Here is a 19,391-nt window from a genome sequence, read left to right on the forward strand (position 1 = left end):
GTTGCTTTGTCAAAGGAAAAGCTATGGTGATACTAACAGCTCAGCTCTACGGGTTTGCCCTACATTGTTTGGCCTGTGGAAACATGGGAATCATCAGATCCTTATGTTCAAACACTGTTCGCTTCAGCTGGTGTTTAGCTGCTGGGTTCTACAGGTAGCAAGTACAATGTTAAGAATGGTGGTTTATGTAAAGGACTTTATGAATAGGCAGTAATGGTTAGGCATTTAGGTGACATGCTTATGTTTTTAACTTGCCTCTACAACAAACAATGTTTGGACATAGATGACATTGTTTTGAGTGAATCATGTCTACAATTAGCTTTATAGCTTGAGATTGTGTGCTTTCAGCACCTGTGAAATACAGTTAAGGCTCAGAACTGGAAGTTGTTGACAAAGGTCGTGGTGAAATCTGTGACTTTGTTTCCTTTTTAATTAAAAGCATTTCCCTTTTCCCACTTTACAACAACTTTAGCACATACAATTTGACAGCTCTTCATAAAATGACTTTGTCTCTAATCTGACATAAATCCTGTGGTTTAATATTTTGTGTATCAGAACAAGTTTTTATTTATAGTGCTTACACAAATGTAATGGTGATCCCTTTCTGTTGGAATGGAAAATAAAATCTTGGTGGAGACTACAAGTGGAAGTGAGATGTATAATCTTTTCCTGTTCTGTGCACAAAGTCAGTAATTGGCAGCAGCTGCATTTTGAGCTGTTGATTACATTAGCAAACAAGTCTGGAAGCATTTTAGAATTGTACAGAAATTTATAAAGCATTTGCCTAATTTATGGCAGACCTTAAGACTTCAGCAAAAGATAATTTCAATGGAATATAGTCAGGGAACCAGCATGTTCTTTTAGGGCCAGTTACCTGAAGTTCTTCTGCAGATAATTTTCAGTCAGAACAGTGCATGGTTATGAACTATGTGATTTTTAAAAAATAAAACTTTATCCTTTAATGTATTCTCCTTTTTTGTGTCTATGTCAGGGGCAACACAAAGTTCTAGAACTGAACACATAGAAGAGGAAGCATGCTGGATCTGTTCGATATGGAGTTTATTTTCTCCATGGCAGCCCATATGATGCTGTGTTTTAGATTTGTGACCAAACCAATGTTGATAACACAACAATAAAATTTTAATTGTTGTTGTATAGTGCTTGCATAGTGTCAAGGCATTCTCTGTTTCTCACTCTGACCTGTGCCAGGGAGTGGGCTAGAGTTGGACAAGAGTTTGGGCAAGGATACAGCTGGGACAGCTGAAGTGAATTGACTGAAGAGGTATCTCCAAGCGAGTATCTCAAGTACAAGTTATATAATATCATAGTTCTGAAGGAACCATTCAGTTAGTCCATGTTTGTCACTGTGCAAATAAATACCATATTCTGAAGTGCGTGATTGACTCTGCGACAATGGAATTACTCTAATTTTTGTCCCCAACCTGTAAAGTTTAAATATACCATGAAAACTAACTCAAACACTAACTGCTATTATCCTGCACAGATATATTTAAAGAGAGAAAAATTTTGTTTGGTTTGGATTTTCTATGAAGTAATTTATGTGTACGTGTCATCCATCCCATCAATGAATCTGAAAGCATCTGAGTTCTGTAAGAGAACTTCCTCCTGCTGACCTGCATACCATGTATGAGCTCTGATTGTTTCATGCCTTGGTCACCTCGCAAATCCTTTTGAACAGTGAAGACAATCATACATCTTTGATGACCATATTTCGTGAAATGGAATAATACATTTCATGTTTTCCAAGGGAGCATTTATATACAGTACAAGTTGTTAATTCAGTTTCTGAGAAGTCTTACGTTTAACCAAAGGGACTGCAGCCAAATGGTGGGTTTTCCAGGTTTCACTAAAAAACATATGTCAGCCTTGTGAAGTGAAATATGATCTAAGAAAATGCGTTGCTAGACTGTCTTCTGAAGCTAGAAGCTGTTAGTTAAAATAAAAGCTGAAATCTTGTGTATAGGCAATGTGTGAAAACAGTGGTTTTGTGAAGTTAGCAGTGTCAGTATTGAATGCCTAATTGTTTTGTAGATGATCAAGAAGAAAGATAGTCTCAGTTTCATAAAGAAACCATTTTAATTCATTTCCTAATATTTATCTGAAAATTCAGTGGCTTAGCAGAAAGTAGCCTTTGCGTGCCTGAGCATGTTGTTTTGTTTTGTTTTTTTTTTTTTTTCCTTAGGTGCGTTATGTGCTACTTGTGAAATCAGAATGAAGCTCATCTTTAATAATGGAGTCATGGCTAAATATTAAAAACACTATGCAATGTTCTGAACTGTCATTTATAATGGTATGTGGAAGGAAGTAAAGTTAGGTTATAAGATCCCTCATCTTGGAATTAAATAAATAAATAGATAAGGCAAAGTAATGAAGAAGTGACTTCCCTGTGCCCAGGGAAAGTGTGCAAAGTGCTAATACATAGTTTACAATTTTGGGCTGTTGATTTTTTTTTTTTTTTAATTATAGTGGTCATCAATATTATAAGACCAGCTATAATGAGTGATTGGATGTTGAATTGTAATAGAGGCCAAATCATAGGATCATACACTATTTCTTGCAGCATTGCAAATAACTATTCCAGCTGAGATGCCAGTTTTGATCTCTATGTTTGTTATAGTAGCTGCAGGGACAGTGTTGGAACCAGAAAGTTATTTACGTGTTGCAGTTCTTGCGCTGAGGCATAGTATCTTTCCTGGGTGAAGATAAATACTCTCTGCAAACTACATGCTGTGAGTTGTAGTGCTTTTGGAGACTATTGTCAGAAGGTAGCCACTGTTACAGCAGGTAGCTTTGCATACCTTTAAATGAATGTTAAGAAGTATCAGCAAAAAAAATTCTCTATACCATAGTTACTTTGCTTAATGTGGCTTCCCCTTTAATGCTGCTTTTTTTGCTTTGACAGTGTAGGATGTTTTGCTAATGTCTCCAATTAGCAAGGAATGTGTCACAACACAAGTGTACCACTAGATTCATGTGGTTCATTGGGGGGGTCCTGATGAACCTGTTGTCCATGGCATGGGGAGTTACACTGAGTAAGATATGGTCTGATACTGTGGTTCCAACAGCTCCATTATAAATATGGCTCAGCTTTCTGAAGGTAGACAGTTTAGAAACGTGCTGAGGGACCTTATATTGGTCTGACCCAAACATTGATCAAGAACCTAATGTCTTCATTTCTAGCACTGACAAGGAGCTTGTAGTTTATCCCTACCTGGAACAATCTAGTTTGTGTGCAGCAAAACCACTCAGCAGCAGTACATGGTAAATGGAAGCGATCAAGGGATTTGCCTCAAAGTTGTTCTGGTGTATAATTCTATAAATATGTTGTACTCTAGGCTGCTTCACCTTCCTCTACTGCTGTGTTAATTGGTAGCTTGATAAAATTATATATTTTATGGAAGGTGGCTTGCCATAGGTCTGTTGCTCTGCTGTCGTAGGATGTGTTCTTTCAACAGTTGAGAGGGCTTGTTTGAAACAAAATGCTCAATGTTGACTGGTATCCCAATGCACAAGGGTAACAAATGTTCTAGGCTGTGAGGCAAACCTCAAAATTATTTAATAAATGCAGTACTCTGTAATAAGATGGCAAACTGTTTTTGGACAGAAGTGCACAACTATAATATATATTGCTATAGTCAAATGGGAAGAAAGTGCAGTTTTATATTAGAGGTTTTTCTGACTTTTTTTAAAAAGAACAGGAAAAGAACACTAGAAAAGTGTTTGGTTAATCATTAAAGTTGATACGGGGAGAGATGCACTGTAGGTTTCTATATTTTATTTCACTGTTATTTCTAGTGCATTAAAAACACAAAGAGCATTGTATGGTTTTCAGATTTATGCCAATCAAATAATAATAAAGCTCACAATATGGCTATTGGGAAGTGGAAGAGTTGAAAGAGCAAGTGGCTTTGTGAAAGCACAGCAACAAATGTGTCTTCTCTGCAGCAACTCTCAGGTGTAGTCTTTTTATAAATATGAGACTGTACCGGATAAATTTCAGTTAATAAAAGAAAACACCAACCACAAACAAATTACTCTGTGAATACGTTGTTCATTTATAGTATATAGTAACTTTGAGCTCCTGTGACAGGTGAGAAGATTATTTAAGCTTGCATGTGTCATAGTCGAAGGACACAATAAGTCTAAATGGTAATAGTAAATAAATGGCTAGGTATGAGGAAGGTCTCAGTTGCAAGGGATGCTGGCCTGATCCAGATTAATCAAAACAGGAGAAAGGAAGGAGACTATATATGTTGTCTCAGAGGGAAAACAGTCAGAAGGAGATTCTCTTGAGGTGGTATGTGAGCTCAGCCACCTAAAATCGTGTTAAGAAATCACCATGGCTTATGTGATTGTGGTGTTCTTCCCATACTACATGATATTCAAGAGGTGCCTTGTTTTGTGTGAGCTAGTAATTTCTTTCTTTTTTTTTTTTTTTTTTTTTTAATTAGAAATTTGTTTAGACTTCTTTCATTGGTTATTGCACCCTCTTTGCAAAGCTGTCTAGTGATCAGAGTAAGGTCAGTGAAATTGGTGAATATAAGGATATACCCATCTGCTCAGTGTTTTAAAATAAAGACTCAAAAGTCCTTTAGCAGGCCTCATGCCAGAGGTACTTACCATTTGCTGTGAGTTGGTGAACATTTCCCATTGGGCTGCAAAGGTCACTCAAAACTTGGTGCTGATGGGTGGTGGGTCTCCAGTGGAGTCTCAGCCAGATTGACCAGTACTTTGGCAATGGGGCCAAAGAGCAGACCGTCTTCAGTTTGTGCCCTCACAGAGCTGCACAGTGAAGTGAAGATAACTGTCTCCTTTAATAATTATATACTTTGTGACTGCAGGCTAGAATGTTACTGAGCTCCAGGCTATGGTCAGGGCCATTGACAGATGTGGACAATTATGGTACAGTTTGGCTCAGATACCTATTAGCAGGGTGTTGCTATTAGGTTATAGGCTACTCAGTTACTGGGAAAACACAAGGCCCTTGAGTGAGGGATGGGAAGTAACTATTTGAAACAGAAAACAGTTATGGGGTAGATAGGGCTAAAATTGGATGGTGCCACCTGGAGTGATTATTGCACTGCAATTGAAACCAGGGAGCAGTGTGAGCAAGGAGAATTAGTGTTATTCTTTCAGTAGTGTGGTTATATTATACAACTTGAACTGTCAGCATGGAAATAATTGGTTTCTTCTTTCTTTTAGAAGAGAGATGGATATAATACCAAAACTGTTTTTTTAATTTACAGGCATCAACTTATCAACATATTGAAGAAATAATGGTACAGTTACTGCGCATAGTGAACAGAACTGTTATTACAATGGGACGAGATGATCCCTTAATTGTGAGTAATATTTTAATATATTTTTAATGCTTTGAAAGCAATTTTATAGTTGCCCTGAAAAATGCAAGTATAGTATTTGTGGAGTCCCTGTTTGTGGACTTTTTTAGATGTTAAATAAAAGGTCTAAAGCTTTACTCCTTTTTCATTCAACTGTGCCACTGAAGTGTAGTGGAATTCTGTGAGATTTGTGCATTCTTCAAAAAACTAAACACTAAGTCTGAAGTTAATTGCTGTTTGCAAAACGAAGAATGTTTTACAAACTTTTGTAAAGGGTACACTTTAACACATTGGAAATAGTGTTTCTACTAACTTACAGTGGATGTGTCTGAGAAAAAAAAAGAAAAAAAAAAAGCTATTCTGAATAGTTTCTATAGATAATTCGTGGATGCTCTGTTTCTCCCAATTTTTGCACATGCTTTACTTTTTTGTGGGTTGGAGTTGCTGTGGAACAGCTGCCATTCCTGGCTCAGATTCTGGAGCAGGAAGATGATGCCGTATGTGTACAGGGAAAACATCTGGGGATGCGCTGGCACAGAGCACTCACCTGAGGTTTTTGTGGAGATTCCATGGTTCGAGACTTATCTTCAAGGATATATTCTGCAATTTATTCAGATTTAAGTACATATCTCATGAGTTCTCCTCTTGATTTAGACTATTTGTGAGAAGGTAAGCCAGTTGTGGGAATTATGGGACTTGCCCATCAGACTCTGTGCTTAGGAGAAGGATATATATTAATAGTTAGCTTTTAGAGAGATAAATTTTCCTGCAAAATGATGAGCAGCATTTACTTGATTGTTCTGGACACAAGAGGTATATTGTGTCTCATTTAAAATATACTTTGTTGCCTTGGCCTTTTGTTTTGGAAAACCACGATAACAATTTTAGATCATTGCCAGTCAGATCGTATGTGTCTCCTAATAATTGAGTTCAGGGGAGATATTTGCCAGTGGTTGCTTCCACCTTCCTTTTGGTGGATCTGCAAGTGTCAGAAATCCTATGATAAATTGATTATCGGAGCTCCACTCTGTTGTTATTCAGCCTGTAACCTTCTGGCATATTTACATGGTCATAAAAAGAAGAGGTTTTGAATGAAGACCCAGTAAACCTTTTAGTTCTCTACAGTGTTTGAAAATGTTTTATGTACTTATAAAGAAAGCATCATATGAGTGTCATGGATAATGTAATCAATATATTAAGGAGTATTTCTGGATACCATAAACAATAAATGAAGAAGCACAATGAAACTGTAGGAAACATTAGGAAATCATTGGGAAACAAGCTGGTTACAGACAATTGAAATGGCTTGGAAAATATTTTTGGTTTCGTTTTCTTTTTGTTGTTGTTTGGTTATTTGGTTGGGGTTTTTTTTCTCATCTACTGTAACTTGTTCAGCTGTTTTTACCTAAAAAGATTAAATCCAGTGTGAATTTTGAAATGCAGATGTCTGAAGGATAATAATGCTCATAAGCACCTATGCATATGTGTTTATTGGGCATTTTAGAGGTTTTTCAAAGGAAAATCCCAATAAATTACAAAGTTTTCTAGAGCTGAGGCAAGATCTTTCAATAGAGTAGTCTTTTACATGTGACATGTCAAGAAATTGTTTGTAGTGAATGAAATAGCCTTATGCATTCAGAAAGAACTGGCAATATAATCTTGTTCCATGCTCTGTGTACTACCTTTAGTTCAGTCAGTTTTTGCTTTAAAACTTGGTGAGAGGGCCAAACTTCTTGAAATACTTAATGCTTAATCTTTTAAAAATTAAGCAGATAGTCAGGTTTGATGGCCTTCTGCAGAGAGCTTGGGTGAGCTAAAGCTGCTAAAAGTATGGTGAAGTCTGCAACTACAGGTGGGACGTATGGAATAGCTGCAGGCAGACTATGTATCTGGTGTTATATGGATAAGAATGACATTTAAATTTGACTACATCTGTTTCTTCCAGGAGAAGAGAAGGTTATTCCTTAGAATCTTTAATCTGTTACTATGTTTCTGAATATTGCAAGTATTTTTATTATCTTCTGCCACATAATTTTCTAGAATTTGAAAATAGTGTGAAAAACAATGCTAATACTGTGTTATACTAATAAAAACAATGGTTACAATTCACAATTCCTTGCAAATTCAAATGTCTTGTACCAGAGAGAGTACTGTATTTTATTTACCTCAGTGCTTTTGCTTTCTGGCAGCAATAAGCAGGTTAATTTTCGTATTGAAGTGCTGTTTTCACAATCTTCTAGCTTGTTCGCAGAGGAAGAGTTAAAGGATTTTGGGTTACAGTTGCTTTCACCTTTTCTTGCTACAGTGCCAGTTGAATCTAAGGGAAGGTGCTGCCTTTTGCGCAGCTGGTAACAGCATGCTGTGAGCTTTGTTCCTGTAATTACTGGAAAGAGGCTAGGAAGATCATAATCCCTTCAGGAGAAGGTGTTGGTGATGGAGAACTAATTTGGATCTCTGCAACTACTGCAGAGAAGACTTACTTCAATATCACTCTTGCCTTATTTGTGACATTTTGGCAGTTGAAGGCTTTAACACCTGCTTGATTATTTTCACTGTTAAAAAAAAAAAAAAAGGCACCTTGACTGTAGTTGAAGTGCTGCTAAACTTGTAACAGAGGGGGACAAGTTTGTTGTCTGAAATTAGCTACTCAAGCTTTATCTTGAATACTTTATGAAATTTAGACTTTTAGTTAAAGGGTGTTGTCATGCAGTGAAGTCCTATTACAGTAATTAGAGAAGTAAAATGTATAGAAGTGTGTAGGATACAGAAGTACTTGGTTTTGGTATTGGCTTTGTTAGGTAAACAAGAATATAAGTGCACCATATAAATTTTAAAGCTTTCCTTTGGTATTCCCAAACTTGATTTCGTTCACAATATCAGTTTAGCAAGATGAAAAGAGTGTAGTTCTGTTAGACAGAAAAGTCTTTAGCCCATTTATATAAGGCATTGTACAAATAAAGACTTTACTGGAAAAAAAAGCAACTACTGTGCTCTACAAATCAAAGCTACTCTAGATAGCATAGTTCTGCAAAAAAACAATACTCTCGGGAGAAATAATGACCAGAGAGACAATTCTGCAGAGCTTCTGTGGCCAGACAATATGATGTATTCAAATATACACATGCTGTAGCTAGAAGTTACAGCTTTTTTATTCAGGTTTCAAATTCAGATTCAAATCCTTTCTCTATCTAGAAAAGCTGCAGGATGGTTCCATGAAAGACCTATTTATTAATTTCCAATTAATTTTTCTTTTTCCAAAGAACTATTGTTCACTTCCTTTGCAATCTAAATATTGTTATTGATTCCAACAACCTAAGAAAAAAAATCGTATTTCATTGCAAAAGATAACATCACATTTGAAGAATCTATACATTTATAAAGCATACATTAGATAATACAGTTCATTAGGAAGGTGTTTTGTGTCTAAGCTAGCACAACTAAGTATTGTGGCCCTTCGGAAAGAGATATAGTGTGCAAAACTGCAAACAGTCCTACAGGAACTGCTGTTACATGACAGAGAAATCAGTTATTTTATTCATACATTCTGAATTTTTTAAGGAAGTTAGGTTGAATCCATAAAACAACAATTTCAAATACATTAATTTTGGAATAAGCCATGTTCTGTGCAATGTTTTAAAAATAGCATATTGGAATTGTCATTTAAATATGTCTTTCAAAAAAGTGTACAATATTTTGTATGCAGGTGCTGTGAAGTAGCTGTGGGTTCGATTTTTTTCTGTAGATGGTTTGTGTTTTTTGCTTTTTTTTTTTTTTAATTTATTTAAGAATGTGTTAGAATCAAACATTTATTTCCTACTCTGGGAGCTGGTTTTAGTTATTACACCACAATTTTCTAAATCAGAGAAATTTTTATAACTACTACTATTATCTTCTAACAATCTACCAATTTCTATTGCTTTTCCAATCTTGACATCATAAATTGCGTAATGTGTATCTGGTATTTTTTTAATTTCCTATATGAATTAATAATGTATAACTAAAATATTTTGGAAATATTAAACCATAAACCAAAAAGCAATGCTTACATATTCCACTTTCACATAGCTTAGATTGTCCAATTATGTGTTACAAAGCTATTATATTTTGGGTATTTTCTGTTGCTAGGATATACAAATTTCTGTTAAATCTAAACAAATCATACAGCAACTAAGCAGTCTTGCTCTATTGCTGTGGCTGATGCATACCATGGCTGACTCTTTCCCACTGTTAATGTAACAAATAACCTTTTGCTCCAATGTTCTTTTAAAAATTTTATGTAGAAAGCCTATTGTGTGTGACATACTGTGGAGAACACTGGGTATAACAGCATCTTGTATTTAGTAGGTGCAGCTTTATTGTGAAACTACAGTGCTAATTCTATTGTAGGAATAATTTATTTCTGGCATACTTTTATTTTGTTTTCAGTTAAACTACTGCATGTTTTTGGTCATGGTAGTCAGAACCTCTGCCAGAAGAATGAGGGAGTTCTGTCTTTGTTTCAGATAAGCCTTTTGTTTGGATCTTAAATATATATTGTAGAACTTGGCTAAGTATTGATACTACTGCTGACTCCAAAAAATCTCCTTTGTTGTACTGAAGTCCTGAAGTAGAGAACTCTAGGAGTAACCTTTCTGTAGGACAGTGCTTTAGCAGCACTGTAAATTTATATTTTCTTTCAAGGAAAGCAGTTGTCTTGAATGGGCTGAATTTGAAAACACCAAACAGAGGGTAGGCTGAAAGACAAGTGAATGTTCTTAAATTGCAGCATTGGGAGCTGAGGGTCAGCTGGCCTAGATACCTTAAGTGTTTCCCTACTGCTGTGTGTGCATATGTTAAAAGGAAAATTTCATATCCATATATGGATGATCCATAGTGTACTGTTTGAGAGAGAATTGAAAAACAACAAGTTGAGAAATATGGAAAACAAAGGCTAATTTTGACTGGGAATTTAAGGATTAAAAAGTATCTACAGTTCTGAATTCCATCTAGATCAGATATGAAAATGTAAAATCTGTAGCTATTTAAATAGGTATATTTCAGTTTTTCAGAAGTATTGATGTTTGTTCAGGTCACAGGAAAGTCTTAGAGTCTTACTTATAACTGTCTTTGGTTGGACTTTCTTAAACTAAATGGAGTGTTTCTGTTCTTGTATAGCTTTCTTGACCCCAGGAATTGATTGGTGCTGTGTGGTAAACTGAAACACAGTGGTTTCTTTAAATTGAATAATCTGGATCCTTTGAAAATGTATTGAAGGCATCATATTCATTATGTACACTAAACCAAAATCAGACAAGTTAAAATGAGCTTTTTTGTGCTTATCAAAAAGACAGACAAAAAGACTGGTTTTATATAATAACAAATTATTGAAAACTAGTTTACTACCAAAAAAAACCTTACTGGTTTTGCTAGTGTTATACCTGTTAGTGTTGCTGCTTATTATACCTTCCCCACAGAGGATATTAGTCTTAAAATGTTAATGCAGAAGATCATTTACACACAAATAAATCCATATCAGAGACTAATGCAAAATAGGAATGTTGTCGGCACAGCAGCATAAGCAGCAGATGTATTTGAGTGTCATGTAATGATGTGTTCTGATGTAATCATTTAATTATTACCTTAATTATACCCATTTCTGTCTCACTAACAGCATCTTTTTTTGCTAGTAAAAATTTCTATAAGGCTTTTCTTCTAAAAAGCCTCTAAAATAATGGTAATTTTGTGCTTGTCACTTCCATACTGACTGAACTTAACGTGAAATTGTTATTTAAAACTGACAGTCCTTCAGAATTTTGATAAATTAAGCCATGTCACATAGCATACTCTTAGAAATGAAGACAGGTTTTATCAAAAAACTGACTTCTTCCAGACAAAATTCTTCTGTGCAAAATTGTTTTTAATGTGTTTTCAAATGTGTAATTAACCCTAAGAATTCAAGGAACACAAAAGTGTACAAAAAGTGTACAGACATTTTTAATTGACATCAAACAGTTAATACAATAAGATTTAGAAAAATAGGATCCAGGGGTTAATCTACTGAATACCCTGGCACCATTTGGACTAATTAACCAGAGTCACTTCTAAGAAAAGGTTTGCAGTACATTCCACTAAACATAAAATACATTATTGAGGCTTTACAGTGTGCCCTTTAAACTTGCTTTGGAAAAATTTTCCCCCTCACCCCCCCTATGAAAGTTGACCATATCTTCATGAGCAAAATAATAGTATCATGAACTCTAAATTAGGTTATTGTCATACCCTGTGCTAGCTGGTAACTATTTTTGAAGAAAAGAAATAGTTGCGCTGACATCTGATAAAAATCTTTCCAGAATATATATTTGTTAATATAATACAGATAAGTTTATTAAATATTATTTATATGGTCAATTTTGTATTGTGTATCAACTTATATTTTAAGGCCAAAAGCTCACACCTTGGGATGTTTTGGTATAGTGATACAGGTCTTAAATGGGCAAATTGGGCAAGCAGTTTAGCAGGACAGTAGCCAAAGTTGTTATTCCCATGTATTCAGTAATTGTGTGAGGACATCCAAGGCATTGGATCCACCTTCAGGCTTCCAGATAGATGAAAGTCATCAACTTACTGGAGGGAGACCATCAAGGTGACTGTGGGCTGCACATAACATGTGAAGAGAAGCAGTGAAAATTGGATTTGTTCAGTCTTTAATAAGTGAAGGCTTAGGAGAGAGGTCTTACTATCTGTCCAATTCTCCTTGAAAGTGTATTTGGGTAGGGCAAAATGTAATGGACACAAGTTACAACATTGGAAATTCAGATTAGGTATTACGAAAAAAATTGGAAAATTTGGGAAGAAGCTTGCCCAAGGGGTTATGGATTCTTGTATTTGAAGATACTCAAAACTCAAATTCACCTAACTGGACCTTGCTTGTCTAGGGGGTTAAGACTACTGAGATATTATCTTCTTTTATGATTCTTTTCAGAGAAGTCTATTAAATGGCTGAAACTTCTAAATGGTTGCTTTTTAAAATGAACCAATAAAAGGACAGAGTGAAACTTACCCTGAAATTCTTTTTTGTTGTTGTTAAATATTAGATGATAGCAACACAAAATTTTTCAGTGACGATGTGAAATAATTGTAATAGTCTCCTTCGAGATCTGTTTGAAAAACGTAGATTCCCCTGAATCTGTTCTTGATTATGTGGTTTGTTTAAAGATCAATTAAGTTCTTCCCTTTTAGTCCATGTTGCTTATAAATGGGAAATGAAGACTGTGTGACACTCTTAGCTTTGTCTACCATTGTTACTTAAAGTATAGATTTAAACCTTGTTATTTTTGGAAAGTTGGAAAAAAAAAAATCTTTACAGAGCATATGAATGTGTCCTTGGAAAAATGAGAAAGCTTCCTTTTGAAAGTAACGTTTTCTTTTTGATGCGCCTTTTTTCTATGAGATGATGTAAGTAAATTCAATTCTTTTGATTTTTCAGATACTCTAATTAAACATTCTTTAGCTTTGTGATTTCATAATAGCACATTTTCAGGTGTGTGCTTTCAAACCTCTTTCTGTTCTAGTGTCTTTTGAAATGTAAAAGGATCCATAAGGAAGTCAAATCCACCAGAAGCACTTTCTTTTCACCTTTTTTGTTTTTCTTCTTAACTCCTTTTTCTCGGGAGCTGGGTGATCAGGTGGCAGTTTCTGAGGTGAAGCTGAACCTGGATTTTGCTCTGCGTGATCCAGCATTTTCAAAATCTGATGAAATCTTCCTTCTTGTTGTCTGAAGTCATATTCTACACTATGGAAAAATGAAAAGATTTAAGCTAGTAGGTGAGAAATTCCCTCTTTAAAAAACATGTGGAAAGGATGCTTACCTCATTAGAAGTATTTGACATTATTCAATATTAGAGTGTAGTTAAAAGGCTGTATAGATTGCTGCTTTGAAAATCAGTTAATCTCTTAATTTTTTTCTGAGGGTAACCTTTTTTACACGAGTTAAGAACTCCAGCCTTGTGCACAAAACAATGAGACAAAAATTAAAGGAGAAAAAATTAAAATGTACTAGGATGACCTTTCAGTGCATTTTGTTCATATTATTTTGATACTGGAATCTAACTCAGTTGTATGCTTGGCATGAGTTCAGAACTCTCACATGCTTAACTTCATTAAATGTAAATGTTTCCCTCTAGGAGACCTGCTAGGAATAAAAATATATGAAATCCAGCCAATATGTAAGTCTTTGAGGTAACTGGTATTAGTTGGCAGCAAACTAGAATGTCACTCATGTTCTCCATTACAAGCCATAATTATTATTGACGTCAAGTGAGAGCCAAGATGTTAATTACCTAAGAGCAGATATGTGTACACAAATAAATGTAAGGTTCAAAAGAACATATGTGGACAGTGATTAAGCAGCCTGATGCAACCAGTACAGTTAAATAAAAACAAACAAAGAAAAAGCAGCAAATCAAGAAGATGAAGTGCTGTATGTTTTTTCTTGATTTCAACCATCTTTTCTGGGTATGAAAGTGGGAGTTGTATCAGCCACGTCTGCTGTGGAGGTTTTAGCAGGTGGAGGGGAGTTGAGAGGAGCTGGTTGTATTTTTCATAATGCAAGCTCTTTGGGAGGAAAAAGGCACCGTCAGAAGGATGTTGGGATATCATGTTAAAGCCCTGAACCTGATTTGGGCACTGAGTAGAAGAAACCTGTAAAATCTGTAAATATGTGTATCTTTAAACACTATTAATTGTGAGTATTTATATCTATATAGAAATCCATAAGCATTGTTGAATAATACTTTAAAACTAACTAGAAGCTTGTTTCCCTTTATTATTAATATGTTTTGGGGTTTTTAATGAAATTAACTGGCAAAAAGAAAGCAATAGGATTATTGTAATTAAGAAGAACTGCAGAGAGATACTTGGACAAAGCAATACATAATAAATATAAAAGAAGTAGAAAAAAGTGATATAAATGACAAATTTAATTAGTGCCTCTTCAATTTTAAGAGTTTATTGCTAAAGCTGCGATTTAATACTTCTTGGCAGTCACAGATCACAAGTGCTGAGAATGAAATGTTCAGTTTATAGCATACATAAGGATAGCATCTGCTCATGTTATTTTTTTTTCTTCCCTTCAAAGTGTCTGATTTAATGTTGAGGATGTCATCTCTAGAGGCAAGAGGTCAGTTACTGTCCCTTATCTGCTGAGATAACTTTGGTTTTGCTTGCTACTTGGAGGTGTTTATTATAATACAAACATTTGTCATACAGGATCTAGACTGAAACTACCAAGTCAGCTCACATAAACCTGCTGGATAGTTAATAAAGCTGAACATACAGCCACGATATAACCAGTCACTGCTAGACTGAAAAGCTCTTTATTACTTCACCAAACAGTGTCATTCACACTTGGATTGATAGGAGATTAGGATATTGTTAGACTCAGGGACTGCTTAAAATGGGAATGATAAAGATGGTTCAGTGACAGTAACCCAACATTCTGCTTGTGCAGTGTTTGAATCACTGACTTAGGTTCTTCAAGAGCAAGAAAACAGGGAACAAGATTAAATGCTTGATTTTATAATTAATGACAACAGTCATGCTAGATTAGTGGAAAAAATGCTTGCGTGGATCTTTTAGGCTACATAAAACACAGGAATTGCATGGGTTTGTCAAGAGAAAAACTGGTAACAGTTACTTCTTTCAGAACGTTGTCTAATGAATATGTTACGAACTTCAAATACCCGTTATTCAGAATGCTTTATTCATGACTACGTCTTGTGGAACATCTCTTTAAAGTGAAAACTATTATGCTTCCTTGCTGTCTCCCGTTTTTTCTCTTAAAACTAGAAGCTCTTTAGAGGCACTGTGTTCTTTGTGTGTATTCTACTAATCATTGCACTGTAAACCTCTAGGCACTGTTATCATTATGAAATACCTAGTAAATCAAAAAGACACATCAATATTTTGTTACTTCCTCCATTCATTCCTTCAGATACTTGTGCTTGTTGCTCAGGATCTTTCCTGTATTTAAATGTGGCTCATGTAGAAAATGTAGTGTAAAGAACACTTCCAAGTGGTTATAGTGCATTCATTATATCCATAAAAAAATTTGAAGTCATAGTGCTTACAAACTGGCAAAGCAAATGGTCTGCCATATTGTTTGAAAAAAAGGAAAATTTTCAACCTAAAAGAGAAATTCTATTATCCTTTATTTTTGTAAATGTAAGCATGCTTAAATACCTAAAATCTCTGGAATACTAATATATATGAATATCTTTGAAGGTATAAAAAAATTCTAGGGGATGTTTTATAAATCAACTTACTATTTTGCAGCATCATGTCTAACTTCAGTACCTGATCTTCACAATATGTGACTTCATTTTCCACTGAGCTTTTTAATAAAAATAAACTTCAAAACAGTACAGCACATCAGAAATGTGATATGTGTGGCAAGGAAAATGAGCATGCAATTTAAATAATTAACTCATCAGCTACAGAGTCCTTTAAGTGTCCCTCACAAAAAAGGAGTCAAAAAAAGCCTGGCTTAAAATACCAGTGTTATAATTTCTCCATTACCTTTGTTTAAAATATATATTCTCTACCTCTCCAAATGGGGCCTAAGATATCACATGTAAATTTTGACCATGCGTTCATCTTCCTATTCATTCCTCTAAGTCTGCAGTGTATGGCAGTACTGGAAGGGATCTAAAAATTGAAGTGTGAGCTCCATCTTTGATACTGCTGCATTTGTGCAATATGTTACTTAATGTTCTGTGAAGAGCCCAATGGATCTTACAGAACAAATAACTGAAGCTTTGTGTTTTCTGCCTCATAACTGAGGTTGCAGAGATTAGAGAAGGTGTTCACGAGTTGGTGGAAGCTCTACAAAATCCCTTGCGGAGTGGACAAGCTGCATGTGCAGTATAGCCAAGACTGCACCTGGTAGATTTTTGGTGAATGGCTGGCAAGCTAAAGATTCTTACAGTGTGTTTGTACAGACACAGCATTTGAAACACATACAGCTTCTGGAACACAGTGCTACAAAGTCTTGTGGGTAGTAAGAGTTTAACATAAACTGCAGTTTAAATTTGGAGTAACTTACACTCAAATTGCACTCTCTCAAAATAATAACAAGTAAACATTTACTGAAGTGAGAAGCGTGGGAGTTCAGTTTTTGTTTGGCACATAAACATGAACTTCAGCTATAGCTTACTGGCATTTGGAGAATTGAGTGTTTATCTTCTCCAAGATCTAAATTTATTACAGAAATCCTAGCTTTAAAAATGTAACACACAAGGGGAATTTCATAATCAGAAATGGCATCAAAGGTTTTCAGAGCATGCTAGTAGTAATAATGCCATGAAGCATTAGAGCGAAATTTCTATTTGAATTCTCAGAAGTACAATACCTCTTTCAGATAACAGATAATGGTTTTCTACTTGGGAAAACAAACCAACCACCTCACACATACCACTTGTTTTTTTGTTAAAAACTGGATTAATAATAGAGACTTTTTATATAGCTGTGAACAAAACATTGTAGTGTACCTTTGTGAGAGATATACAGACGATACAAAATTGTCAGGGAGTGAAGTACCTGTAAATGATACATGCGGTGTTCTGACAGGTGCTGCAGTTGTTGAGGTCTTGCCCCGTGTGATAGAAGTTCCGCCTGTAATAGACAGTAGTTCAGGTATTGTGTAATTGTAGACATATTACAGATCTCTGAATCTTTCATGAATAAAAATAAATCTGTTCACCACTTCTATTATCCTTACTAAAAATTCTAGTGTCAAATGCTAAATTAGAAGGTTGCTTTAAAGAACTGAAACCCTATGTTGATTTATGTTTTTGTCTTGAATCTTTCCCACCTCATGCTGTTAAGATTCTGGTTGTTCTTTCTTGCATGAACGCTTGTTATGAATACGCTTATACATTTGACTGCTTCTCGTAAACACACTTCAAAGTATTTTAATATCCGTGTTCTTGGTGAATCAATCTGACCTCTACACTTAGGCCTTCCATTCGTTCCCCTTCTTGTGTTTCTTCACTTGAGTATAAACAAGTCCGATGTTTACTGCTGATAGTATACAAAGTTGGAGTGTTGAGAAACCAAAAGAAGTGACTTTCATACTTAACACCAACTACAGTTGAATTATTTTTATAGTGGAGAGGTCTGCATTAGAAACAGTTTGAGGTTGGTGTCTCATTACTTCTGAAGGATTCACAACACTTAAGTTTAATGAGTTTTATTTGAATTAGGGGAGTTCAGTTGATGCCAAAATAGTTTTCTGATAAATTTTGGAATCTAAGTGGAGGTTCTTCATATCTGGTGTTGTGCTACTTCTGCAAGTACCTGGAATGTTCAGTTTTACTACTAGATGATTCTAACAAGATGGATTGAAGCTTATAATTGATTCTCCATGTGAAACTTAAAGATATTTGTCAAAATTTTTGTTTTCAACCACATGGTAGCTGAACAGAAATGGACTACAAATACTGCTGAATAATCTGTGTTTTACTGCAAGTTATTCTTTGTAATGGTCATATTTGCAAACATAATTGGAACTCATCCCCTCTGTCATACATAAATACATGCAGGAGAGGAGGAGTGGGTATTTTTTTTTCTTTAATTTTCCAAAGAACTGTAGTCAGCTGGTATTTGTATGAAACATACTATAGACAAGTGATTGCTTAAATGTGACGTGGATTTTTTTTGCCCCCCTCCTCCCTGCCCCACCTCAGATCTTGCTTCTAAACTGAACTTTTGGATTTTTGTGTTTTAAAAACGTTTTTGCTTTTTTTGCTGTCAGTATGTCTACATGGATTTTGTCAGTTGTGTCTAGGCTATTACAGAAGTGCTGCTAGAAAATTGTATGGGCTTTTCATATAGTGAAAAATGACTGAGAACTACCCTTTGAGAGAGGATAGTTGGAGCTGAATTATATGGGAAAAATGTCACATGGAATAAATATTTATGTGGCACAGTGGAAACTAACAGAAGTACTTCCATACTAATAGTAGGATGGACTTCACTGGTTAATGTTTCCAGATAAAAAAGGTAATCTGTACAGAGGAAAATTAACTTGATTTATATTCTTTTTATTTTTTTAAGAGTGTAAATTTGTATGTGGAGTGTGAGTTAAAGAATTACTAATCAGAAATGAAGGAAGGTAATTTCAATTCCCAGATGGAATACCTCAAGAAAGAAAGAATTCTTCAAGAGAGATTTAGTTTTCCTCAGGTATTGTAAGAAAACTGGGGCGTACAAAACTGTGGCTTCAGTTAGTTCTATCCTGACAGTTTTTGCACAGCCATACAAACCATTTCAGTCCACACAGGAACAAGTGCAAAGACCTGGTTCTGAATCATGTAACCAAGTCGGTGTCACGTTCTGTGCTATTTCTATGCAACTGAACCTACACAAAAAATCTCAGTGGAGCTGCCTTTTTGTCATGTTTGCAGCAGAGTTTGTGGAAATGTGGAAGATTATCGGATTTATTCCTTAATTATAGTTAGTAAATACTATCGATACACATGATCTGATTTTAACATTAAGGATGCAGTTTTACTCAAAAAACAGTTGCACATGAATGATTATTCTAGAAGCCTAAGCTATGTGTGCTAAGTATAAAAGTAAATGTATCTTAACATAGACTTCATGTTGGTTTATCTTTAAACATAAAGTAAAATGGACCTTTTAGTCTCTTGATACTTTGAAATACTTGTTTGTTTTTTGAAAAAAAAAAAAAAAAGGATATACTACATTGTCAAAAAACAAAACTTTAAAATGTATCTTAGATGCATTTACTGTAAGTAGGAGCTGCTGTTAATGGTTTGGAAAGCGTTATTAGGATATTCTAAAACCTGTTTTGAGCATAGAAATATTTAAAATTATATTTTAACCTTATCCCGTAAAGGTGGCCAATATTTAGACATTAGTTGCATTTATAGTGTTATTATTTATAATGCATAAATAAGTTACATAAATAACATTTGCAGCCTTGACTAATAGTCAGTATGAGAGCATACTGAGAATAAACCCAGGTCATGC

The 19,391-nt window shown here is 35.0% G+C and overlaps 2 protein-coding genes across 3 annotated transcripts in view; one reads left to right on the forward strand and one right to left on the reverse strand.

Moving 5' to 3' along the window:
- Positions 1–19,391, forward strand: part of DOCK2 (dedicator of cytokinesis 2) — a 193,714-nt gene that overhangs the window by 69,058 nt on the left and 105,265 nt on the right. For both annotated transcript variants that reach the window (XM_042790158.1, XM_042790159.1), the window contains exon 27: positions 5,268–5,363. In XM_042790158.1, the coding sequence (XP_042646092.1) occupies positions 5,268–5,363 (96 nt within the window). The remainder of the gene's footprint in view (positions 1–5,267; positions 5,364–19,391) is intronic.
- Positions 11,242–19,391, reverse strand: part of INSYN2B (inhibitory synaptic factor family member 2B) — a 37,597-nt gene continuing 29,447 nt past the window's right edge. Inside the window, exons 3-4 of the mRNA XM_009969781.3 lie at positions 16,935–17,009; positions 11,242–13,131 (exon numbers count right to left, since the gene is read on the reverse strand). Of these exons, the coding sequence (XP_009968083.2) occupies positions 12,945–13,131; positions 16,935–17,009 (262 nt within the window). The 3' untranslated portion in view covers positions 11,242–12,944. The remainder of the gene's footprint in view (positions 13,132–16,934; positions 17,010–19,391) is intronic.

The sequence above is a fragment of the Tyto alba genome, unplaced genomic scaffold, assembly GCF_018691265.1.
Source record: "Tyto alba isolate M040663 unplaced genomic scaffold, T.alba_DEE_v4.0 Super-Scaffold_17, whole genome shotgun sequence".
NCBI classification, from domain to species: domain Eukaryota; kingdom Metazoa; phylum Chordata; class Aves; order Strigiformes; family Tytonidae; genus Tyto; species Tyto alba.